The 27,348-nt window shown below is 40.8% G+C and overlaps 1 protein-coding gene across 3 annotated transcripts in view; it reads right to left on the reverse strand.

Moving 5' to 3' along the window:
• The window catches only part of LOC106594999 (protein tweety homolog 3), a 66,668-nt gene that overhangs the window by 18,022 nt on the left and 21,298 nt on the right, over positions 1-27,348 (reverse strand). For all 3 annotated transcript variants that reach the window (XM_045710501.2, XM_082967432.1, XM_045710500.2), the window contains exons 2-5: positions 23,601-23,800; positions 3,135-3,246; positions 2,446-2,666; positions 717-812 (exon numbers count right to left, since the gene is read on the reverse strand). In XM_045710501.2, the coding sequence (XP_045566457.1) occupies positions 717-812; positions 2,446-2,666; positions 3,135-3,246; positions 23,601-23,800 (629 nt within the window). The remainder of the gene's footprint in view (positions 1-716; positions 813-2,445; positions 2,667-3,134; positions 3,247-23,600; positions 23,801-27,348) is intronic.

Below are 27,348 nucleotides of genomic sequence, written 5' to 3' on the forward strand. Positions count from 1 at the left end.
CGCTCTCTCCTACCCTCTCTCTCCTACCCTCTCTCTCCTACCCTCTCTCTCTCTCCTGCTCGCATTCTCCTGCTCGCTCTCTCCTACTCTCTCTCTCTCTCTCTCACCCTCTCTCTCTCTCCTGCTCGCTCTCTCCTGTTCGCTCTCTCCTACCCTCTCTCTCTCTCCTGCTCGCTCTCTCTCTCTCCTACCCTCTCTCTCTCTCTCTCACCCTCTCTCTCCTGCTCGCTCTCTCGCTCTCTCCTACCCTCTCTCTCTCTCACCCTCTCTCTCTCCTGCTCGCTGTCTCGCTCTCTCCTACCCTCTCTCTCTCCTACTCGCTCTCTCGCTCTCCTACCCTCTCTCTCTCTCTCGCTCTCTCCTACCCTCTCTCTCTCTCGCTCTATCGCTCTCTCCTACCCTCTCTCTCTCTCGCTCTCTCTCTCTCTCTCGCTCTTTCAATCTCATCATCTCTCTCACTCCCACCATTCAACTCTCTCTTTCCTTTCTTCTCTCATCATGTCCTGACTCCACAACTCTCCTCTTCTCACTGCCTTTTCTCTCCCTCTAATCATCCCTCGCTCTACCAGCCTAAACTCCTCTCTCCCCTTCTCATCCCCTCTAACTAGTAACACATATCTACTCATTTTCCTTCTCCCAATTCTCTCTCAGACCTCCTATCTCTTTCCCTCTATCCATCCATCCATTCTCTGTGGTCGTCATGTGGTGTTGCTCACCCAATCAGAGTGCCTTTAGAGTTGCGTATCAGTCCGAACAGAACCAGCAGACAGATCAGAACATCAAACAGCAGCAGAGTCAGGTATACCAGCCACCTGTAAATATATAACACAATATATAACACAATATATAACACAATATATAACACAATATATAACACAATATATAACACAATATATAACACAATATATAACACAATATATAACAGAACCAGCAGACAGATCAGAACATCAAACAGCAGCAGAGTCAGGTATACCAGCCACATATAACACTATATAACACCATATAACACCATATAAAACACTATATATAACACCATATACACCACCATATAACACTACATACAACACTATATAACACTATATAACACTATATACAACACTATATAATAACACCATATAACACTATATACAACACTATATATAACACTGTATAATCCTTCTAACCCCCCCCCCCCCCCCAAAAAAAAGATATAGATGTACTATTGTAAAGTGGTTGTTCCACTGGATATCATAAGGTGAATGCACCAATTTGTAAGTCGCTCTGGATAAGAGCGTCTGCTAAATGACGTAAATGTAAATGTATATACAACACTATATATAACACTATATAACACTATATATAACACTATATAACAACATATAACACCATATAACACTATATAACACTATATACAACACTATATAATAACACCATATAACACTATATACAACACTATATATAACACTGTATAACACTATATACAACACTATATATAACACTATATATAACACTATATAACACCATATAACACTATATACAACACTATATATAACACTATATAACACTATATACAATACTATATAACACTATATACAACACTATATACAACACTATATAACACTATATAAAACACTATATATAACACTATATAACACCATATAACACTATATACAACACTATATAACACTATATAAAACTATATACAACACTATATAACACTATATACAACACTATATATAACACTATATAACACCATATAACACTATATACAACACTATATAACACTATATAAAACTATATACAACACTATATAACACTATATACAACACTATATAACACTATATACATCACTATATATAACACTATATAACACCATAACACTATATACAACACTATATAACACTATATATAACACTATATAACACCATAACACTATATACAACACTATACAACACTATATATAACACTATATAACACCATATAACACTATATACAACACTATATACAACACTATATAACACTATATATAACACTATATAACACCATAACACTATATACAACACTATACAACACTATACAACACTATATATAACACTATATAACACCATATAACACTATATACAACACTATATACAACACTATATACAACACTATATATAACACTATATAACACTATATACAACACTATATATAACACTATATAACACTATATACAACACTATATAACACTATATACAACACTATATACACACTATATACAACACTATATATAACACTATATACAACACTATATACAACACTATATAACACTATATATAACACTATATACAACAGAGTCAGGTACAAATATATAATATAACAGAATAAATAAGACAATATATAAAAGGAAGGCAGGTCTTCAGCTACTCCAGCAGATAGAACTATAATAGTAACCATGTATAGTACATGTATACAGCTGTAACTCACCTGTACCAGTCAAAGGCTTCAGTCTTGATGGCCAGGTCTTCTAGTGAGATATCAGAGTTACTCCAGAAGGGGATGTCCACCATGAGTCTGACCAGTTCATCCAGCTGACCCTGGAGCTTCTGGACGATAGACACATAGTCAGTCTGTTCAGAGTAGGCCGTCTCCAACTGGACCAGACCTCCCTCCACTGTCTGGTTCAGAGACAGGGCACTGTCCGTCACCTAGAGAGACAGACAGAGAGACACATCTGGGAGTGGGTTTTGGAATCTGGAAAGTCTTGAGAGGTAGGATGAAAGTGGAGGGATGTTAGCGCTCTGTGTGGTAGGATGAAAGTGGAGGGATGTTAGCCCTTAGTGTGGTAGGATGAAAGTGGAGGGATGTTAGCCCTTAGTGCGGTAGGATGAAAGTGGATGGATGTTAGCGCTCTGTGCAGTAGGATGAAAGTGGATGGATGTTAGCGCCCTGTGCGGTAGGATGAAAGTGGATGGATGTTAGCGCCCTGTGCGGTAGGATGAAAGTGGATGGATGTTAGCGCTCTGTGCGGTAGGATGAAAGTGGAGGGACGTTAGCGCTCTGTGCTTATGTTTGGAGTATACATGTTAGTGTGTGTGTGTGTGTGTGTGTGTGTGTGTGTGTGTGTGTGTGTGTGTGTGTGTGTGTGTGTGTGTGTGTGTGTGTGACTGTCCCACCAGTTTGTCGACCCCTGCCACGGTGCGGTTGGCGTGCCGTAGAGAATACGCCAGTCGGTTGGCTCCGTCACATGACTCCCCGTTTCCATAGAAACCCACGGCAATGCCGGCACTGCAGAAAAGACAGGAAACAGGAAGTGTTATCTCATTGGCCGATATCACAGGAAGTGTTATCACATTGGCCAATATCACACACACACACACACACTCCCACCCACACACACACACACACACACACACACACACACACACACACACACACACACACACACACACACACACACACACACACACACACACACACACACACACACACACACACACACAGTCCAGCCTCTGTGTGTGTGTTTGCTGTTCTATCACTCACCAGCAGGAGACAGTGTGGAGTAGACAGACAGACAGACAGAGCCCCAACCTCTCCCTACGGCTATAGGACTACCAAGAATCACACTGTGGCTGGACAATGGCCGGGTCGCCAGACCACACAAAATGTGATTACTCTGCAGCTCTGGCTCCGGCAAACACACACACACACTTCTCTCCCTCCATCCCGTGCCCCTCTTTTCTCACGCTGCCCCCCTTTTCCCCCCTCTCTCTAAACAACAGCCTCACTCACATGGCACACACACACACACACACACACACACACACACACACACACACACCAGTGGGAGGGAGGGATACCTAGTCAGTTGTACAACTGAATGTATTCAACTGAAATGTGTGTTCTACATTTAACCCAACCTCTGAATCAGGGGGGGGGGGGGCTGGCTTAATCAACATCCACGTCTTCGGGGATTCAATCCAGCAACCTTTCGGTTACTGGCCCAACGCTGTAACCACTAGGCTACCTGTCGGTGATCACACACACACACATCAGAGAGAGGGGGATCACACACACATCAGAGAGAGGGGGATCACACACACATCAGAGAGAGGGGGATCACACACATCAGAGAGAGGGTGATCACACACACATCAGAGAGAGGGTGATCACACACACATCAGAGAGAGGGGGATCACACACATCAGAGAGAGGGTGATCACACACACATCAGAGAGAGGGGGATCACACACATCAGAGAGAGGGGGATCACACACACATCAGAGAGAGGGGGATCACACACACATCAGAGAGAGGGGGATCACACACATCAGAGAGAGGGGGATCACACACACATCAGAGAGAGGGGGATCACACACATCAGAGAGAGGGTGATCACACACACATCAGAGAGAGGGTGATCACACACATCAGAGAGAGGGGGATCACACACATCAGAGAGAGGGTGATCACACACACATCAGAGAGAGGGTGATCACACACATCAGAGAGAGGGTGATCACACACACATCAGAGAGAGGGTGATCACACACACATCAGAGAGAGGGTGATCACACACATCAGAGAGAGGGTGATCACACACATCAGAGAGAGGGTGATCATCCTCACTAACCAGTCCTCTGTTTGTCTCTGTCTGTAATTTTGTCTTCTTATAACCATCATTATAGCCCTTCATTCTACTCCATTAACTACACTGTCAAACTCTCTCTCTCTCTCTGTGTGTGTGTGTGTGTGTGTGTGTGTGTGTGTGTGTGTGTGTGTGTGTGTGTGTGTGTGTGTGTGTGTGTGTGTGTGTGTGTGTGTGTGTGTGTGTGTGTGTGTGTGTGTCTGTGTGTGTGTGTGTGTGTGTGTGTGTCTGTGTGTGTGTGTGTGTGTGTGTGTGTGTGTGTCCACCCATTAAAAGAGCTCTGTGGTTAAATCAGAGTTCTATGATGGACCTCCTATTGTTATACCACAGAGAGGGAGGGAGGGAGGGAGGGAGGGAGGGAGGGAGGGAGGGAGGGAGGGAGGGAGGGATGTGTATGCTAGACAATGGAAGGAAGGGGGAGGGAGAATCAAACAAATTCTCTCCCTCTCTCTTTCTCTCTTAAGCTCTCTCTCACTCCGTTTATTCTCACTGTCCTAATGCCTTCTTCTATCAGAGGACTTAATGACGTCCTCCATCCGCTTAGAGAGGGAGAGATGGGGAGAGAGAGATAAATGAAGAGAGAGTGAGAGCGAGAGAGCGAGTGTGAGAGAGAAGGTTATAGGTAAAAGCGTGTTCTCTCACTCCGTGAGGTCAGTGCCACTGCTGCCTCAGAAACAGTGACAGAGGAGTGTGTATGTAAGTGTACGTAGTGTGTGTGTACATGTTTACACTGAGCGTATAAAACACTAGGAACATGACAGACTGAATCCAGGTGAAAGCTATGATCCCTTATTGATGTCACCTGTTAAATCCACTTCAATCAGTGTAGATGAAGGGGAGGAGACAACCTCTTAAGGATCGGACCCTTTTTTTAAATTTTCGCCTAAAATGACCCAAATCTAACTTCCTGTAGCTCAGGACCTGAAGCAAGATATGCATATTCTTGGTACCATTTGAAAGGAAACACATTGAAGTTTGTGGAAATGTGAAAGGAATGTAGTAGAATATAACACAATAGATCTGGTAGAAATTAATACAAAGAAAATAAGTTATTTTGTATTTTATTTGTACCATCATCTTTGAAATGCAAGAGAAAGGCCATAATGTATTATTCCAGCCCAGGTGCAATTTATATTTTGGCAACTAGATGGCATCAGTGTTTATGCAAAGTTTTAGACTGATCCAATGAACCATTACAATTATGTTCCACATTTTGTTTCAAGACTGCCCAAATGTGCCTAAATTGTTTATTAATAACTTTTCATGTTCAAAATTATGCACTCTCCTCAAACAATAGCATGGTATTCTTTCACTGTAATAGCTACTGTAAATTGGACAGTGCAGTTAGATTAACAAGAATTTAAGCTTTCTGCCAATATCAGATATGTCTGTGTCCTGGGAAACGTTCTTGTTACTTATAACCTCATGCTAATCGCATTAGCCTACGTTAGCTCAACCGTCCCGTGGAAGGGACACTGATCCCGAATAATTTTTTTAAAGAAGGATTTTTAAGGAAACAGAAAATAAATCACAATATCAAACAATTCGTCTGATCAAAATTGGATTAGAGGCCAAAATTGGAATAATATTCAAATATTTTTTTCCATGTACATAAATAAAATGTCAAAGTGCAGATGATATGCCTACAGCCTCATGTCCAACCCAACGCTGATGAGGCGCCAGAAAACGGAGCCAAACATTAATGGGACTTTAATGACATAAATACAGGCTAAACGCCAGCCATGTTTGACATATATAATGAAGGATAATTCACATGAACGTCTAAAGGCTTGATTCTGTCGACACGCTCAAGGCTCGGTTCATTCAGATCAAATGCTCAGAAGACCACAGAGTGAAGGACAGGGCCTGTTGAGCACCACACATCACTCACCTTGAATCTGAGCGGAGGCGGTCAGCATTTTGAAACTATTTAACCATAAACGTAATTGTTTAAAACCTGGACGTGTCTTACCTTGTTTTAAAGCAGCCTAGCAAAAATACGACCATAACCATTTTGAAGGAATGATTTCAGAAACACTGCCATGGAAACCAGCATTTTCTCATGTTCTATAGATTTTCAAATCAAAGTTATTTTGTGGTCCAGCAGCCAAAGGTATCAATCCTAGTTATATTAGTAACCCATGCTAGTTGATGATAATCCTAGTTATATTAGTAACCCATGCTAGTTGATGATAATCCTAGTTATATTAGTAACCCATGCTAGTTGTTGATAATCCTAGTTATATTAGTAACCCATGCTAGTTGATGATAATCCTAGTTATATTAGTAACCCATGCTAGTTGTTGATAATCCTAGTTATATTAGTAACCCATGCTAGTTGATGATAATCCAAGTTATATTAGTAACCCATGCTACTTGATGATAATCCTAGTTATATTAGTAACCCATGCTAGTTGATGAGATAATCCTAGTTATATTAGTAACCCATGCTAGTTGATGAGATAATCCTAGTTATATTAGTAACCCATGCTAGTTGATGATAATCCTAGTTATATTAGTAACCCATGCTAGTTGTTGATAATCCTAGTTATATTAGTAACCCATGCTAGTTGTTGATAATCCTAGTTATATTAGTAACCCATGCTAGTTGATGAGATAATCCTAGTTATATTAGTAACCCATGCTAGTTGATGATAATCCTAGTTATATTAGTAACCCATGCTAGTTGATGATAATCCTAGTTATATTAGTAACCATTGCTAGTTGTTGATAATCCTAGTTATATTAGTAACCCATGCTAGTTGTTGATAATCCTAGTTATATTAGCAACCCATGCTAGTTGATGATAATCCTAGTTATATTAGTAACCCATGCTAGTTGTTGATAATACTAGTTATATTAGTAACCCATACTAGTTGATGATAATCCTAGTTATATTAGTAACCCATGCTAGTTGTTGATAATCCTAGTTATATTAGTAACCCATTCTAGTTGATGATAATCCTAGTTATATTAGTAACCCATGCTAGTTGATGATAATCCTAGTTATATTAGTAACACATGCTAGTTGTTGATAATCCTAGTTATATTAGTAACCCATGCTAGTTGATGATAATCCAAGTTATATTAGTAACCCATGCTACTTGATGATAATCCTAGTTATATTAGTAACCCATGCTAGTTGTTGATAATCCTAGTTATATTAGTAACCCATGCTAGTTGATGATAATCCTAGTTATATTAGTAACCCATGCTAGTTGTTGATAATCCTAGTTATATTAGTAACCCATGCTAGTTGATGATAATCCTAGTTATATTAGTAACCCATGTTACTTGATGATAATCCTAGTTATATTAGTAACCCATGCTAGTTGATGATAATCCTAGTTATATTAGTAACCCATGCTAGTTGATGATAATCCTAGTTATATTAGTAACCCATGCTAGTTGATGATAATCCTAGTTATATTAGTAACACATGCTAGTTGTTGATAATCCTAGTTATATTAGTAACCCATGCTAGTTGATGATAATCCAAGTTATATTAGTAACCCATGCTACTTGATGATAATCCTAGTTATATTAGTAACCCATGCTAGTTGTTGATAATCCTAGTTATATTAGTAACCCATGCTAGTTGATGATAATCCTAGTTATATTAGTAACCCATGCTAGTTGTTGATAATCCTAGTTATATTAGTAACCCATGCTAGTTGATGATAATCCTAGTTATATTAGTAACCCATGTTACTTGATGATAATCCTAGTTATATTAGTAACCCATGCTAGTTGATGATAATCCTAGTTATATTAGTAACCCATGCTAGTTGATGATAATCCTAGTTATATTAGTAACCCATGCTAGTTGTTGATAATCCTAGTTATATTAGTAACCCATGCTAGTTGTTGATAATCCTAGTTATATTAGTAACCCATGCTAGTTGATGAGATAATCCTAGTTATATTAGTAACCCATGCTAGTTGATGATAATCCTAGTTATATTAGTAACCCATGCTAGTTGATGATAATCCTAGTTATATTAGTAACCATTGCTAGTTGTTGATAATCCTAGTTATATTAGTAACCCATGCTAGTTGTTGATAATCCTAGTTATATTAGCAACCCATGCTAGTTGATGATAATCGTAGTTATATTAGTAACCCATGCTAGTTGTTGATAATACTAGTTATATTAGTAACCCATGCTAGTTGATGATAATCCTAGTTATATTAGTAACACATGCTAGTTGTTGATAATCCTAGTTATATTAGTAACCCATGCTAGTTGATGATAATCCAAGTTATATTAGTAACCCATGCTACTTGATGATAATCCTAGTTATATTAGTAACCCATGCTAGTTGTTGATAATCCTAGTTATATTAGTAACCCATGCTAGTTGATGATAATCCTAGTTATATTAGTAACCCATGTTACTTGATGATAATCCTAGTTATATTAGTAACCCATGCTAGTTGATGATAATCCTAGTTATATTAGTAACCCATGCTAGTTGATGATAATCCTAGTTATATTAGTAACCCATGCTAGTTGTTGATAATCCTAGTTATATTAGTAACCCATGCTAGTTGTTGATAATCCTAGTTATATTAGTAACCCATGCTAGTTGTTGATAATCCTAGTTATATTAGTAACCCATGCTAGTTGTTGATAATCCTAGTTAAATTAGTAACCCATGCTAGTTGATGATAATCCTAGTCATATTAGTAATCCATGCTAGTTGATGATAATCCTAGTTATATTAGTAACCCATGCTAGTTGATGATAATCCTAGTTATACTAGTAACCCATGCTAGTTGTTGATAATCCTAGTTATATTAGTAACCCATGCTAGTTGATGATAATCCTAGTTATATTAGTAACCCATGCCAGTTGTTGATAATCCTACTTATATTAGTAACCCATGCTAGTTGTTGATAATCCTAGTTACATTAGTAAACCATGCTAGTTGTTGATAATCCTAGTCATATTAGTAACCCATGCTAGTTGTTGATAATCTTAGTTATATTAGTAACCCATGCTAGTTGATGATAATCCTAGTTATATTAGTAACCCATGCTAGTTGCTGATAATCCTAGTTATATTAGTAACCCATGCTAGTTGATGATAATCCTAGTTATATTAGTAACCCATGCTAGTTGTTGATAATCCTAGTTATATTAGTAACCCATGCTAGTTGATGAGATTAGTTATAATAGTAACCCATGCTAGTTGATGATAATCCTAGTTATATTAGTAACCCATGATAGTTGATGATAATCCTAGTTATATTAGTAACCCGTGCTAGTTGTTGATAAACCTAGTTATATTAGTAACCCATGCTAGTTGTTGTTAATCCTAGTTATATTAGTAAACCATGCTAGTTGTTGATAATCCTAGTTATATTAGTAACCCATGCAAGTTGTTGATAATACTAGTTATATTAGTAACCCATACTAGTTGATGATAATCCTAGTTATATTAGTAACCCATGCTAGTTGTTGATAATCCTAGTTATATTAGTAACCCATTCTAGTTGATGATACTCCTAGTTATATTAGTAACCCATGCTAGTTGATGATAATCCTAGTTATATTAGTAACCCATGCTAGTTGTTGATAATCCTAGTTATATTAGTAACCCATGCTAGTTGTTGATAATCCTAGTTATATTAGTAACCCATACTAGTTGATGATAATCCTAGTTATATTAGTAACCCATGCTAGTTGTTGACAATCCTAGTTATATTAGTAACCCATGGTAGTTGATGATAATCCTAGTTATATTAGTAACCCATGCTAGCTGATGAGATAATCCTAGTTATATTAGTAACCCATGCTAGTTGATGATAATCCTAGTTATGTTAGTAACCCATGGTAGTTGTTGATAATCCGATTTATATTAGTAACCCATGCTAGTTGTTGATAATTCTAGTTATATTAGTAACCCATGCTAGTTGATGAGATAATCCTAGTTATATTAGTAACCCATGCTAGTTGATGATAATCCTAGTTATATTAGTAACCCATGCTAGTTGATGATAATCCTAGTTATATTAGTAACCATTGCTAGTTGTTGATAATCCTAGTTATATTAGTAACCCATGCTAGTTGTTGATAATCCTAGTTATATTAGCAACCCATGCTAGTTGATGATAATCCTAGTTATATTAGTAACCCATGCTAGTTGATGATAATCCTAGTTATATTAGTAACCATTGCTAGTTGTTGATAATCCTAGTTATATTAGTAACCCATGCTAGTTGTTGATAATCCTAGTTATATTAGCAACCCATGCTAGTTGATGATAATCCTAGTTATATTAGTAACCCATGCTAGTTGTTGATAATACTAGTTATATTAGTAACCCATACTAGTTGATGATAATCCTAGTTATATTAGTAACCCATGCTAGTTGTTGATAATCCTAGTTATATTAGTAACCCATTCTAGTTGATTATAATCCTAGTTATATTAGTAACCCATGCTAGTTGATGATAATCCTAGTTATATTAGTAACACATGCTAGTTGTTGATAATCCTAGTTATATTAGTAACCCATGCTAGTTTATGATAATCCAAGTTATATTAGTAACCCATGCTACTTGATGATAATCCTAGTTATATTAGTAACCCATGCTAGTTGTTGATAATCCTAGTTATATTAGTAACCCATGCTAGTTGATGATAATCCTAGTTATATTAGTAACCCATGCTAGTTGTTGATAATCCTAGTTATATTAGTAACCCATGCTAGTTGATGATAATCCTAGTTATATTAGTAACCCATGTTACTTGATGATAATCCTAGTTATATTAGTAACCCATGCTAGTTGATGATAATCCTAGTTATATTAGTAACCCATGCTAGTTGATGATAATCCTAGTTATATTAGTAACCCATGCTAGTTGTTGATAATCCTAGTTATATTAGTAACCCATGCTAGTTGTTGATAATCCTAGTTATATTAGTAACCCATGCTAGTTGATGAGATAATCCTAGTTATATTAGTAACCCATGCTAGTTGATGATAATCCTAGTTATATTAGTAACCCATGCTAGTTGATGATAATCCTAGTTATATTAGTAACCATTGCTAGTTGTTGATAATCCTAGTTATATTAGTAACCCATGCTAGATGTTGATAATCCTAGTTATATTAGCAACCCATGCTAGTTGATGATAATCCTAGTTATATTAGTAACCCATGCTAGTTGTTGATAATACTAGTTATATTAGTAACCCATATTAGTTGATGATAATCCTAGTTATATTAGTAACCCATGCTAGTTGTTGATAATCCTAGTTATATTAGTAACCCATTCTAGTTGATGATAATCCTAGTTATATTAGTAACCCATGCTAGTTGATGATAATCCTAGTTATATTAGTAACACATGCTAGTTGTTGATAATCCTAGTTATATTAGTAACCCATGCTAGTTGATGATAATCCAAGTTATATTAGTAACCCATGCTACTTGATGATAATCCTAGTTATATTAGTAACCCATGCTAGTTGTTGATAATCCTAGTTATATTAGTAACCCATGCTAGTTGATGATAATCCTAGTTATATTAGTAACCCATGCTAGTTGTTGATAATCCTAGTTATATTAGTAACCCATGCTAGTTGTTGATAATCCTAGTTATATTAGTAACCCATGCTAGTTGATGATAATCCTAGTTATATTAGTAACCCATGCTAGTTGTTGATAATCCTAGTTATATTAGTAACCCATGCTAGTTGATGATAATCCTAGTTATATTAGTAACCCATGTTACTTGATGATAATCCTAGTTATATTAGTAACCCATGCTAGTTGATGATAATCCTAGTTATATTAGTAACCCATGCTAGTTGATGATAATCCTAGTTATATTAGTAACCCATGCTAGTTGTTGATAATCCTAGTTATATTAGTAACCCATGCTAGTTGTTGATAATCCTAGTTATATTAGTAACCCATGCTAGTTGATGAGATAATCCTAGTTATATTAGTAACCCATGCTAGTTGATGATAATCCTAGTTATATTAGTAACCCATGCTAGTTGATGATAATCCTAGTTATATTAGTAACCATTGCTAGTTGTTGATAATCCTAGTTATATTAGTAACCCATGCTAGATGTTGATAATCCTAGTTATATTAGCAACCCATGCTAGTTGATGATAATCCTAGTTATATTAGTAACCCATGCTAGTTGTTGATAATACTAGTTATATTAGTAACCCATACTAGTTGATGATAATCCTAGTTATATTAGTAACCCATGCTAGTTGTTGATAATCCTAGTTATATTAGTAACCCATTCTAGTTGATGATAATCCTAGTTATATTAGTAACCCATGCTAGTTGATGATAATCCTAGTTATATTAGTAACACATGCTAGTTGTTGATAATCCTAGTTATATTAGTAACCCATGCTAGTTGATGATAATCCAAGTTATATTAGTAACCCATGCTACTTGATGATAATCCTAGTTATATTAGTAACCCATGCTAGTTGTTGATAATCCTAGTTATATTAGTAACCCATGCTAGTTGATGATAATCCTAGTTATATTAGTAACCCATGCTAGTTGTTGATAATCCTAGTTATATTAGTAACCCATGCTAGTTGATGATAATCCTAGTTATATTAGTAACCCATGTTACTTGATGATAATCCTAGTTATATTAGTAACCCATGCTAGTTGATGATGATCCTAGTTATATTAGTAACCCATGCTAGTTGATGATAATCCTAGTTATATTAGTAACCCATGCTAGTTGTTGATAATCCTAGTTATATTAGTAAACCATGCTAGTTGTTGATAATCCTAGTTATATTAGTAACCCATGCTAGTTGTTGATAATCCTAGTTATATTAGTAACCCATGCTAGTTGTTGATAATCCTAGTTAAATTAGTAACCCATGCTAGTTGATGATAATCCTAGTCATATTAGTAACCCATGCTAGTTGATGATAATCCTAGTTATATTAGTAACCCATGCTAGTTGATGATAATCCTAGTTATACTAGTAACCCATGCTAGTTGTTGATAATCCTAGTTATATTAGTAACCCATGCTAGTTGATGATAATCCTAGTTATATTAGTAACCCATGCTAGTTGTTGATAATCCTAGTTACATTAGTAAACCATGCTAGTTGTTGATAATCCTAGTCATATTAGTAACCCATGCTAGTTGTTGATAATCTTAGTTATATTAGTAACCCATGCTAGTTGATGATAATCCTAGTTATATTAGTAACCCATGCTAGTTGCTGATAATCCTCGTTATATTAGTAACCCATGCTAGTTGATGATAAATCTAGTTTTATTAGTAACCCATGCTAGTTGTTGATAATCCTAGTTATATTAGTAACCCATGCTAGTTGATGAGATAATCCTAGTTATAATAGTAACCCATGCTAGTTGATGATAATCCTAGTTATATTAGTAACCCATGCTAGTTGATGATAATCCTAGTTATATTAGTAACCCGTGCTAGTTGTTGATAAACCTAGTTATATTAGTAACCCATGCTAGTTGTTGTTAATCCTAGTTATATTAGTAACCCATGCTAGTTGTTGATAATCCTAGTTATATTAGTAACCTATGCAAGTTGTTGATAATACTAGTTATATTAGTAACCCATACTAGTTGATGATAATCCTAGTTATATTAGTAACCCATGCTAGTTGTTGATAATCCTAGTTATATTAGTAACCCATTCTAGTTGATGATACTCCTAGTTATATTAGTAACCCATGCTAGTTGATGATAATCCTAGTTATGTTAGTAACCCATGGTAGTTGTTGATAATCCTATTTATATTAGTAACCCATGCTAGTTGTTGATAATCCTAGTTATATTAGTAACCCATGCTAGTTGATGAGATAATCCTAGTTATATTAGTAACCCATGCTAGTTGATGATAATCCTAGTTATATTAGTAACCCATGCTAGTTGATGATAATCCTAGTTATATTAGTAACCATTGCTAGTTGTTGATAATCCTAGTTATATTAGTAACCCATGCTAGTTGTTGATAATCCTAGTTATATTAGCAACCCATGCTAGTTGATGATAATCCTAGTTATATTAGTAACCCATGCTAGTTGTTGATAATCCTAGTTATATTAGTAACCCATGCTAGTTGATGATAATCCTAGTTATATTAGTAACCCATGCTAGTTGATGATAATCCTAGTTATATTAGTAACCCATGCTAGTTGTTGATAATCCTAGTTATATTAGTAACCCATGCTAGTTGTTGATAATCCTTGTTATATTAGTAACCCATGCTAGTTGTTGATAATCCTAGTTATATTAGTAACCCATGCTAGTTGTTGATAATCCTAGTTAAATTAGTAACCCATGCTAGTTGATGATAATCCTAGTCATATTAGTAACCCATGCTAGTTGATGATAATCCTAGTTATATATTAGTAACCCATGCTAGTTGATGATAATCCTAGTTATACTAGTAACCCATGCTAGTTGTTGATAATCCTAGTTACATTAGTAAACCATGCTAGTTGTTGATAATCCTAGTCATATTAGTAACCCATGCTAGTTGATGATAATCCTAGTTATATTAGTAACCCATTCTAGTTGATGATAATCCTAGTTATATTAGTAACCCATACTAGTTGATGCATTAAAAACAGCATTATCAACATTTCAAGCTAAAACGGTCTGATCTGTTGCATCAGCCTCATTGCTTATTGTTTTATTTTTGAATGTGCAGTGGTTGTCTGCATTTTGGATCTGTCATCCCAGAACTGTCCCGGAGTCTGATTTCAACCACAGACATGTTTTTATCATCCCAGGGATGACAGGGCATCCTTAGTTTCAAACCCTGTTATTATTTTATAAAGACATGAAAAGTATTTGGTTGTAACTGTAATGTTGCAATATATTATATGCTACCAAGGGTGACAAACCATCCTCCAGGAGACCCTCTAGGAGAGCCTTTAGTCTAGGAGACCCTCTAGTCTAGGAGACCCTCTAGGAGACCCTCTAGTCTAGGAGACCCTCTAGGAGACCCTCTAGTCTAGGAAACCCTCTAGGAGACCCTCTAGTCTAGGAGTCCCTCTAGGAGACCCCGTCTGGAGCCCTCTAGGAGACCCTCTAGTCTAGGAGACCCTCTAGGAGACCCTCTAGTCTTGGAGTCCCTCTAGGAGACCCTCTAGTCTTGGAGACCCTCTAGGAGACCCTCTAGTCTAGGAGACCCTCTAGGAGACCCTCTAGTCTTGGAGACCCTCTAGGAGAGCCTCTAGTCTAGGAGATTCTCTAGGAGAGCCTCTAGGAGACCCTCTAGGAGACCCTCTAGTCTAGGAGAGCCTCTAGGAGACCCTCTAGGAGACCCTCAAGGAGACCCTCTAGGAGACCCTCTAGTCTAGGAGAGCCCGTCTAGGAGACCCTCTAGGAGACCCTCTAGGAGACCCTCTAGTCTAGGAGATTCTCTAGGAGAGCCTCTAAGAGACTCTCTAGTCTAGGAGACCCTCTAGTCTAGGAGAGCCTCTAGTCTAGGAGACCCTCTAGTCTAGGAGAGCCTCTAGTCTAGGAGAGCCTCTAGGAGACCCTCTAGGAGACCCTCTAGTCTAGGAGAGCCTCTAGGAGCACCCTCTAGTCTTGGAGACCCTCTAGGAGAGCCTCTAGGAGACCCTCTAGTCTAGGAGAACCTCTAGTCTAGGAGAGCCTCTAGTCTAGGAGAGCCTCTAGGAGACCCTCTAGGAGACCCTCTAGTCTAGGAGAGCCTCTAGGAGACCCTCTAGGAGACCCTCTAGTCTAGGAGAGCCTCTAGGAGACCCTCTAGGAGACCCTCTAGTCTAGTAGAGCCTCTTGGAGACCCTCTAGGAGACCCTCTAGTCTAGGAGAGCCTCTAGGAGACCCTCTAGGAGGCAATCTAGTCTAGGAGATTCTCTAGGAGAGCCTCTAAGAGCCCCAGCGGGGCCTCTAGTCTAGGAGAGCCTCTAGTCTAGGAGAGCCTCTAGTCTAGGAGAGCCTCTAGGAGACCCTCTAGGAGACCCTCTAGGAGACCCTCTAGTCTAGGAGAGCCTCTAGGAGACCCTCTAGGAGACCCTCTAGTCTAGGAGTCCCTCTATGAGACCCTCTAGGAGACCCTCTAGTCTAGGAGAGCCTCTAGTCTAGGAGTCCCTCTAGGAGACACTCTAGGAGACCCTCTAGTCTAGGAGAGCCTCTAGGAGACCCTCTAGTCTAGGAGAGCCTCTAGGAGACCCTCTAGGAGACCCTCTAGTCTAGGAGTCCCTCTAGTCTAGGAGAGCCTCTAGGAGACCCTCTAGTCTAGGAGAGCCTCTAGGAGACCCTCTAGGAGACCCTCTAGTCTAGGAGTCCCTCTAGGAGACCCTCTAGTCTAGGAGACCCTCTAGGAGACCTTCTAGTCTTGGAGACCCTCTAGGAGACCCTCTAGTCTAGGAGATTCTCTAGGAGAGCCTCTAAGAGACCCTCTAGTCTAGGAGAGCCTCTAGTCTAGGAGAGCCTCTAGTCTAGGAGAGCCTCTAGTAGACCCTCTAGGAGACCCTCTAGTCTAGGAGATCCTCTAGGAGACCCTCTAGGAGACTCTCTAGGAGACCCTCTAGTCTAGGAGTCCCTCTAGGAGACCCTCTAGGAGACCCTCTAGGAGACCCTCTAGTCTAGGAGAGCCTCTAGTCTAGGAGTCCCTCTAGGAGACACTCTAGGAGACCCTCTAGTCTAGGAGAGCCTCTAGGAGACCCTCTAGTCTAGGAGACCCTCTAGGAGACCATCTAGGAGACCCTCTAGTCTAGGAGTCCCTCTAGGAGACCCTCTAGTCTTGGAGAGCCTCTAGGAGACCCTCTAGTCTAGGAAACCCTCTAGGAGACCCTCTAGTCTAGGAGTCCCTCTAGGAGACCCTCTAGTCTAGGAGAGCCTCTAGGAGACCCTCTAGTCTAGGAGAGCCTCTAGGAGACCCTCTAGGAGACCCTCTAGTCTAGGAGAGCCTCTAGGAGACCCTCTAGTCTAGGAGACCCTCTAGGAGACCCTCTAGGAGACCCTCTAGTCTAGGAGTCCCTCTAGGAGACCCTCTAGTCTTGGAGAGCCTCTAGGAGAGCCTCTAGTCTAGGAAACCCTCTAGGAGACCCTCTAGTCTAGGAGTCCCTCTAGGAGACCCTCTAGTCTAGGAGAGCCTCTAGGAGACCCTCTAGTCTAGGAGTCCCTCTAGGAGACCCTCTAGTCTAGGAGTCCCTCTAGGAGACCCTCTAGTCTAGGAGAGCCTCTAGGAGACCCTCTAGTCTTGGAGACCCTCTAGGAGACCCTCTAGTCTAGGAGTCCCTCTAGGAGACCCTCTAGTCTAGGAGAGCCTCTAGGAGACCCTCTAGTCTAGGAGAGCCTCTAGGAGACCCTCTAGTCTAGGAGAGCCTCTAGGAGACCCTCTAGGAGACCCTCTAGTCTAGGAGAGCCTCTAGGAGACCCTCTAGTCTAGGAGACCCTCTAGGAGACCCTCTAGGAGACCCTCTAGTCTAGGAGTCCCTCTAGGAGACCCTCTAGTCTTGGAGAGCCTCTAGGAGACCCTCTAGTCTAGGAAACCCTCTAGGAGACCCTCTAGTCTAGGAGAGCCTCTAGGAGACCCTCTAGTCTTGGAGAGCCTCTAGGAGACCCTCTAGGAGGACCCTCTAGGAGACCCTCTAGTCTTGGAGAGCCTCTAGGAGACCCTCTAGTCTAGGAGACCCTCTAGGAGACCCTCTAGTCTAGGAGACCCTCTAGGAGACCCTCTAGTCTAGGAGAGCCTCTAGGAGACCCTCTAGTCTAGGAGACCCTCTAGGAGACCCTCTAGGAGACCCTCTAGTCTAGGAGAGCCTCTAGGAGAGCCTCTAGTCTAGGAGACCTTCTAGGAGACCCTCTAGGAGACCCTCTAGTCTAGGAGAGCCTCTAGGAGAGCCTTAAAGGGGCAGTGTTGTATTTTGAAACTGGCTTTTTTTGCATATTGAAGCCTATAGGCAGAGTGTAGCCTACATTTTTGTCTGATTCTCTATAGTAAAAAAAATAGTAATGCATTTTATTTTGTAAAGTGGTTTCTTGCATCATACAATGATGTAAACATTGTGTTACAAGTGACTGGACAAGTGACTTAAGCTTTTGAACAAGTAAAAAATCTGTCCTTCTTGTCCGAAAGCTAAAAAGCTAATGTCAAGCCCTACATATAATTAGTTAGCCCATGGACAGTTACAGTCATAGGCCTATAGAGACTTACAGAGTCAATCTATCCTGTCTTCCAATGACAGTGATTCCATGTGATTGGTTACATCGGCCCAGAAAGCCCTGGCAAACAACTCCCATGACAACCAACTAACAATAACAAATAATGGAAGAACTACACATACAGCCAGAGAGACATAGAGAGATATATAGAGAGAGAAAGAGCTCAATATCAAATATTTAACATCAACTATAACAGTCAATCATCAAATATTTAAACCTGCTAAACACATCGCTACCATGTAGTCACCAGTCAGGCACACACAGCTCCCTGTCTCTCCACTACATCATGAATATGCCATCTGCATCAAATCTGCTGCTGTCTCCATGGCAACCTTTCTAGGCCAGAGACAGAATGGTACAGAGAAAGAGAGAGAGAGAGAAGCAGAGTGCAGTGTTTGAAATGTGTTTGCCAAGGGAGATGCAAGTCAGTGTAGAAGTGTGTGACGATAACGGTGTGTGTGTGTGTGTGTGTGTGTGTGTGTGTGTGTGTGTGTGTGTGTGTGTGTGTGTGTGTGTGTGTGTGTGTACCCCAGCCAGCCAAAGGGTCCAATATGACCTAAATAATCTATTTCAGAAACACTGGGCTAATCTGACATCACTCTGTATCACACTATCATACTGCTTCACACGGAACAGACAGAATACACTTGTTTACCAGAGAGAGAGAAAGAGAGCGAAAGAGAGAGAAAGCCTAAACAAGTCACTGCAGATTCTCTCTCTCTTTTTCTCTCTCTCCCCTCCTGGCCCTGTTACTATGGTTACAGGGTTAATGACCTTGGTGTAGAAACTGTTCTATAAACACTGAAATTCCAGGGATTTTCCCCAAAATACAGAACTGATTACCTTACAGTATACTGTAACAGTTCAGCAGTATTCAGCTTCCAACTGCGCTAATGAAACTGGCCCAGTTCTCCCAGTTCCCCAAGTTCTCCCAGTTCTCCCAGGTCCCCCAGTTCTACCAGGTCCCCCAGTTCTCTCAGGTCCCCCAGTTCTCCCAGGTCCCCCAGTTCTCCCAGGTCCCCCAGTTCTCCCAGGTCCCCCAGTTCTACCAGGTCCCCCAGTTCTACCAGGTCCCCCAGTTCTCTCAGGTCCCCCAGTTCTACCAGGTCCCCCAGTTCTCTCAGGTCCCCCAGTTCTACCAGGTCCCCCAGTTCTCTCAGGTCCCCCAGTACTCCCAGGTCCCCCAGTTCTCCCAGTTCCCCAAGTTCTCCCAGTTCTCCCAGTTCCCCCAGTTCTCCCAGGTCCCCCAGGTCCCCCAGTTCTCCCAGGTCCCCCAGTTCTCCCAGTTCCCCAAGTTCTCCCAGTTCTCCCAGTTCCCCCAGTTCTCCCACGTCCCCCAATTCCCCCAGTACTCCCAGGTCCCCCAGGTCCCCCAGTTCTCCCAGGTCCCCCAGTTCCCCTAGGTCCCCCAGTTCTCCCAGTTCCCCCAGTTCTCCCAGGTCCCCCAGTTCTACCAGTTCTCCCAGGTCCCCCAGTTCTACCAGGTCCCCCAGGTCCCCCAGTTCTCCCAGTTCCCCCAGTTCTCCCAGTTCCCCCAGTTCTCCCAGGTCCCCCAGTTCTCCCAGTTCCCCCAGTTCTCCCACGTCCCCCAGGTCCCCCAGTTCTCCCAAGTCCCCCAGTTCTCCCAGGTCCCCCAGTACTCCCAGGTCCCCCAGGTCCCCCAGTTCTCCCAGTTCCCCCAGTTCTCCCACGTCCCCCAGGTCCCCCAGTTCTCCCAGTTCCCCCAGTTCTTCCAGGTCTCCCAGTTCCCCCAGTTCTCCCACGTCCCCCAGGTCTCCCAAGTCCCCCAGTTCCCCCAAGTACCCCAGTTCCCCCAGTTCTCCCACGTCCCCCAGGTCCCCCAGTTCTCCCAGGTCCCCCAGTTCTTCCAGGTCTCCCAGTTCCCCCAGTTCTCCCACGTCCCCCAGGTCTCCCAAGTCCCCCAGTTCCCCCAAGTACCCCAGTTCCCCCAGTTCTCCCACGTCCCCCAGGTCCCCCAGTTCTCCCACGTCCCCCAGGTCCCCCAGGTCTCCCAAGTCCCCCAGTTCCCCCAAGTCCCCCAGTTCCCCCAGGTCCCCCAGTTCTTCCAGGTCTCCCAGTTCTCCCAGTTCTCCCAAATTCCAGATTTCCATGGACATGTATTAGTAATATTCTTTCCTTATTTCTGCAGTACAGTACATGCTATATACAGGTTATATACAGGTTATATACAGGCTATATACAGGCTATATAAAGGTTATATACAGGCTATATACAGGCTATATACAGGCTATATACAGGTTATATACAGGTTATATACAGGCTATATACAGGCTATATACAGGCTATATACAGGTTATATACAGGTTATATACAGGCTATATACAGGTTATATACAGGTTATATACAGGTTATATACAGGCTATATACAGGTTATATACAGGTTATATACAGGTTATATACAGGCTATATACAGGTTATATACAGGCTATATACAGGCTATATAAAGGTTATATAAAGGCTATATACAGGTTATATACAGGCTATATACAGGCTATATACAGGCTATATACAGGTTATATACAGGTTATATACAGGTTATATACAGGCTATATACAGGTTATATACAGGTTATATACAGGCTATATACAGGCTATATACAGGTTATATACAGGTTATATACAGGCTATATACAGGTTATATACAGGTTATATACAGGTTATATACAGGCTATATACAGGTTAAATACAGGCTATATACAGGTTATATACAGGCTATATACAGGTTATATACAGGTTATATACAGGTTATATACAGGCTATATACAGGTTATATACAGGCTATATACAGGTTATATACAGGCTATATACAGGTTATATACAGGCTATATACAGGTTATATACAGGTTATATACAGGCTATATACAGGCTATATACAGGTTATATACAGGTTAAATACAGGCTATATACAGGTTATATACAGGCTGTATACAGGTTATATACAGGCTATATACAGGTTATATACAGGTTATATACAGGTTATATACAGGCTATATACAGGTTATATACAGGCTATATACAGGTTATATACAGGCTATATACAGGTTATATACAGGTTATATACAGGCTATGTCCCCCAAGGCCTTTAAAGGTTTCAACAGATTTAGCCCCAAAAATACATTTACGCTTTTTAGTTTAGATGAAGAAGGCCTTTGAAGCAGACACACACACAGACAAAGAGAGAGACACACACACACACACACAGAGAGAGAACAGATAGAGAGAGGGGGAGCGAGAGAACACAGACAGACTCTTTAACAGATATGACTTCACCAGTCTTCTCTGAAGTCCTCTTCTACCATATTCAGCACTCTCTCTCTCTCTCTCTCTCTCATGGTTAGTCTAACAGAGCTAGTTAATTGATCTACAGTATAGTAGGCTACACACACGCACGCACGCACACACACACACACACACACACACACACACACACACACACACACCACACACACACACACACACACACACACACACACACACACACACACACACACACACACACACACACACACACACACACACACACACACACACACACACAAGGCCGTTGAAGGATTAGCTACAGCCTGAGAGGAAAGAGATCAAATCGAATGCTGCATCACAAATGGCACCCTATTCCCTATATAGTGCCTTCACTCCAGTCAAAAGCAGTGCACTATATAGGGGATAGGACACCATTTTGGAGACTTAAGTCATCAACAATAAATACAGAAACCAATCGAAGGTTTGCTTCTGACGTCATCAACAATGGGAAACCAATTAAGAACAGAAGTCTTTCAGCAATAGAACAACCAATCAGATGTGTGAATAATCCAGGAAGAGGAGAGGAACCATTATAGTTGGATCATCTTCTCCCTCATAGAGATGAACTATCTACAACAGACTGGTAGAACTATGTCCTTATAGAGGATACTATATAATGTCATCATAGAGCTGATCTACAACAGACTGGTAGAACTATGTCTTTATAGAGGATACTATATAATGTCATCATAGAGCTGATCTACAACAGACTGGTAGAACTATGTCCTTATAGAGGATACTATATAATGTCATCATAGAGCTGATCTACAACAGACTGGTAGAACTATGTCCTTATAGAGGATACTATATAATGTCATCATAGAGCTGATCTACAACAGACTGGTAGAACTATGTCCTTATAGAGGATACTATATAATGTCATCATAGAGATGAACTATGTCCTTATAGAGGATACAATATAATGTCATCATAGAGCTGATCTACAGCAGACTGGTATAACTATGTCCTTATAGAGGATACTATATAATGTCATCATAGAGCTGATCTACAACAGACTGGTAGAACTATGTCCTTATAGAGGATACTATATAATGTCATCATAGAGCTGATCTACAACAGACTGGTAGAACTATGTCCTTATAGAGGATACTATATAATGTCATCATAGAGATGAACTATGTCCTTATAGAGGATACAATATAATGTCATCATAGAGCTGATCTACAGCAGACTGGTAGAACTATGTCCTTATATACTATATCATGTCATCACAGAGGTCAACCTGGATTCACCTGGTTAGTCTGTCATGGAAAGACCAGGTGTTCTTAATGTTCTGTACACTCAGTGTCTAATCTTCCTCCCTGTGTGTGTGTGTGTGTGTGTGTGTGTGTGTGTGTGTGTGTGTGTGTGTGTGTGTGTGTGTGTGTGTGTGTGTGTGTGTGTGTGTGTGTGTGTGTGTGTGTGTGTGCATCCGTGTGTGTATCCGTGTAGCCCTGCGTGTGTGTGTGTGTTACCACTAACCTGCAAACGAGCGTGGCAATGATGACACACCAGGCGGTACAGCAGCAGTCAGGGTTGGGGGGCTGGTGTGTGTGTGAGTGAGAGTGTGTGTCGTCATGGTTCTTGCGGCGTCGGCAGCACAGCCAGAAAGAGTAGAAGAGGAGGAAGAGGAGGTCCAGAGCCAGACACACCAACGCTATTCCGCCTAGCAACAGCACCGACTGGGGAGAGAGAGAGAGAGAGACAGACAGGATATGACATCACAACCACCTGGATCCTAAAATGACAAGTCAATAATCCGATTTTGGCCCTGTACAGAAACAAGCCTTTCCAACTGGACACAAACTGGTTGAATCTACATTGCTTCTACGTCATTTCAACAACGACAAAAAAATCTAAATTGTGATGACGTTGAATTAACGTGGAAAACTGATTGGATTAGCAGAAAGTCATCAACATAATCGAATCTGGGGAATGTTTGTCTTTTTTTCGCTCTCACCTTTTAACCTAAATCAACTGACTTCAGGTTGAAACATACTATTGAATTCACGTTAGTGGACAACTCAATCAAATGTACATCAAAACTAGACGTTGAACTGACATCTGCGCCCAGCGGGTTGGCTCCCTTTTCTGTGGACCATTTTGACAGAAACACAAGAGGCAGGAAAGGGAGGAAAGAGGATATGATGTCACAATGAGCATTGTAGGGTACAGGAAGAGAAGAGGAAGCTGATTGTAAATGAACACAAAGCGGCCTCAAGTGAACCCCCCCCCCGCCCCCCATCACTAACTCCTACAGGAGAATCTCGTGTAGAGCTGGACATTATACATACAGACGTCAGATCTTCATTTTGTCGCGGATCATTTTCCTGCGAAACAGGATATTCAAATTAGCCTCGTGATTTAGATACGTTCACTACAAACCGTGCAGTTCTCCTTCTCTCCATGCAGGGGCAGTCGAGTCAATGAGGACCAGTGGCAGGTATCAAAATCATCCTCCCTCTCGCCCAGAATCATCCTCCCTCTCGCCCAGAATCATCCTCCCTCTCGCCCAAGAATCATCCTCCCTCTCGCCCAAAATCATCCTCCCTCTCGCCCAAAATCATCCTCCCTCTCGCCCTCGTTCCAAGGCTGAAGCCAAAGAGAATATGAATTACTGTTACTGTTACTGCATCAACAACCACACTTTTATATAGCTTAATAACAACACAGATATTGGTCTCCTCTACGACATACAAGTGTCAAGTGTATCCGTACAGTAGTCTACTGTAGACTATCAAAACTAATCCACCGAAACAATAGTCTAAAACAAATACACCTAAACTATAGTCTACTGTAGACTATCAAAACGAATCCACCTAAACTATAGTCTAAAACAAATACACCTAAACTATAGTCTACCGTAGTCTATCAAAACTAATCCACCTACACTATAGTCTAAAACAAATACACCTAAACTATAGTCTACTATAGTCTATCAAAACTAATCCACCTAAACTATAGTCTACCGTAGTCTATCAAAACTAATCCACCTAAACTATAGTCTACCGTAGTCTATCAAAACTAATCCACCTAAACTATAGTCTAAAACAAATACACCTAAACTATAGTCTAAAACAAATACACCTAAACTATAGTCTAAAACAAATACACCTAAACTATAGTCTACTGTAGACTATCAAAACTAATCCACCTAAACTATAGTCTAAAACAAATACACCTAAACTATAGTCTACTGTAGACTATCAAAACTAATCCACCTAAACTATAGTCTAAAACTAATCCACCTAAACTATAGTCTAAAACAAATACACCTAAACTATAGTCTACTGTAGACTATCAAAACTAATCCACCTAAACTATAGTCTAAAACTAATCCACCTAAACTATAGTCTACCGTAGTCTATCAAAACTAATCCACCTAAACTATAGTCTACCGTAGTCTATCAAAACTAATCCACCTAAACTATAGTCTACCGTAGTCTATCAAAACTAATCCACCTACACTATAGTCTACCGTAGACTATCAAAACTAATCCACCTACACTATAGTCTACCGTAGACTATCAAAACTAATCCACCTACACTATAGTCTACCGTAGACTATCAAAACTAATCCCACACAATCTACGATAATTGATCATTTCAATGAGCATTTTTCTACGGCTGGCCATGCTTTCCACCTGGCTACTCCTACTCCGGCCAACAAGCCCCCCCCCCCCCCCCCCCCCCCCAAATCCAGACAGCTGATGTCCTGACAGAGCAAAAAAAAAATCTGGATCCCTACAAATCAGCCGGGCTAGACAATCTGGACCCTCTCTTTCTAAAATTATCCGCTGAAATTGTTGCAAACCCTACTAGCCTGTTCAACCTCTCTTTCGTATCGTCTGAGATCCCCAAAGATTGGAAAGCTAGCGCGGTCATCCCCTTCTTCAAAGGGGGAGACACTCTAGACCCAAACTGTTATAGACCTATATCCATCCTGCCCTGCCTTTCGAAAATCTTCGAAAGTCAAGTTAACAAACAGATCACCGACCATTTCGAATCCCACCGTACCTTCTCCACTATGCAATCTGGTTTCCGAGCTGGTCATGGGTGCACCTCAGCCACGCTCAAGGTCCTAAACGATATCATAACCGCCATCGATAAGAGACAGTACTGTGCAGCCGTCTTCATCGACCTGGCCAAGGCTTTTGACCCTGTCAATCACCGCACTCTTAACAGCAGACTCAATAGCCTTGGCTTCTCAAATGACTGCCTCGCCTGGTTCACCAACTACTTCTCAGATAGAGTTCCGTGTGTCAAATCGGAGGGCCAGTTGTCCGGACCTCTGGCAGTCTCTATCGGGGTGCCACAGGGTTCAATTCTCGGGCCGACTCTTTTCTCTGTATATATCAATGATGTCACTCTTGCTGCTGGTGATTCTCTGAACTACCTTTACGCAGACAACATCATTCTGTATACATCTGGCCCTTCTTTGGACACTGTGCTAAAAAACCTCCAAACAAGCATCAATGCCATACAACACTCCTTCCGAGGCCTCCAACTGCTTTTAAATGCAAGTAAAACTAAGTGCATGCTTTTCAACCGATTGCTGCCCACACCCTGCCGCCCGACTAGCATCACTACTCTGGACGGTTCTGACTTAGAATATGTGGACAACTACAAATACCTAGGTGTCTGGTTAGACTGTAAACTCTCCTTCCAGACTCACATTAAGCATCTTCAATCCAAAATTAAATCTAGTATCAATCGGCTTCCGATTTCGCAACAAAGCATACTTCACTCATGCTGCCAGACATACCCTCGTAAAACTGACTATCCTACCGATTCTTGACTTCGGCGATGTCATTGACAAAATAGCCTACAACACTCTACTCAGCAAATTGGATGTAGTCTATCACAGAGCCATCCGTTTTGTTACTAAAGCCCCATTTACTACCCACCACTGTGACCTGTACGCTCTCGTTGGCTGGCCCTCACTACATATTTGTCGCCAAACCCACTGGATCCAGGTCATATATAATGCCCCGCCTTATCTCTGCTCACTGGTCACCATAGCAACACCCACCCATAGCACGTGCTCCAGCAGGTATATCTCACTGGTCATCCCCAAAGCCAACACTTCCTTTGGCCACCTTTCCTTCCAGTTCTCTGCTGCCAATGACTGGAACGAATTGCAAAAATCACAGAAGCTGGAGTCTTATATCTCCCTCTCTAACTTCAAGCATCAGCTGTCAGAGCAGCTTACCGATCACTGTACATGTAC

Source organism: Salmo salar, chromosome 02 (genome assembly GCF_965601325.2).
Source record: "Salmo salar chromosome 02, fSalSal1, whole genome shotgun sequence".
NCBI classification, from domain to species: domain Eukaryota; kingdom Metazoa; phylum Chordata; class Actinopteri; order Salmoniformes; family Salmonidae; genus Salmo; species Salmo salar.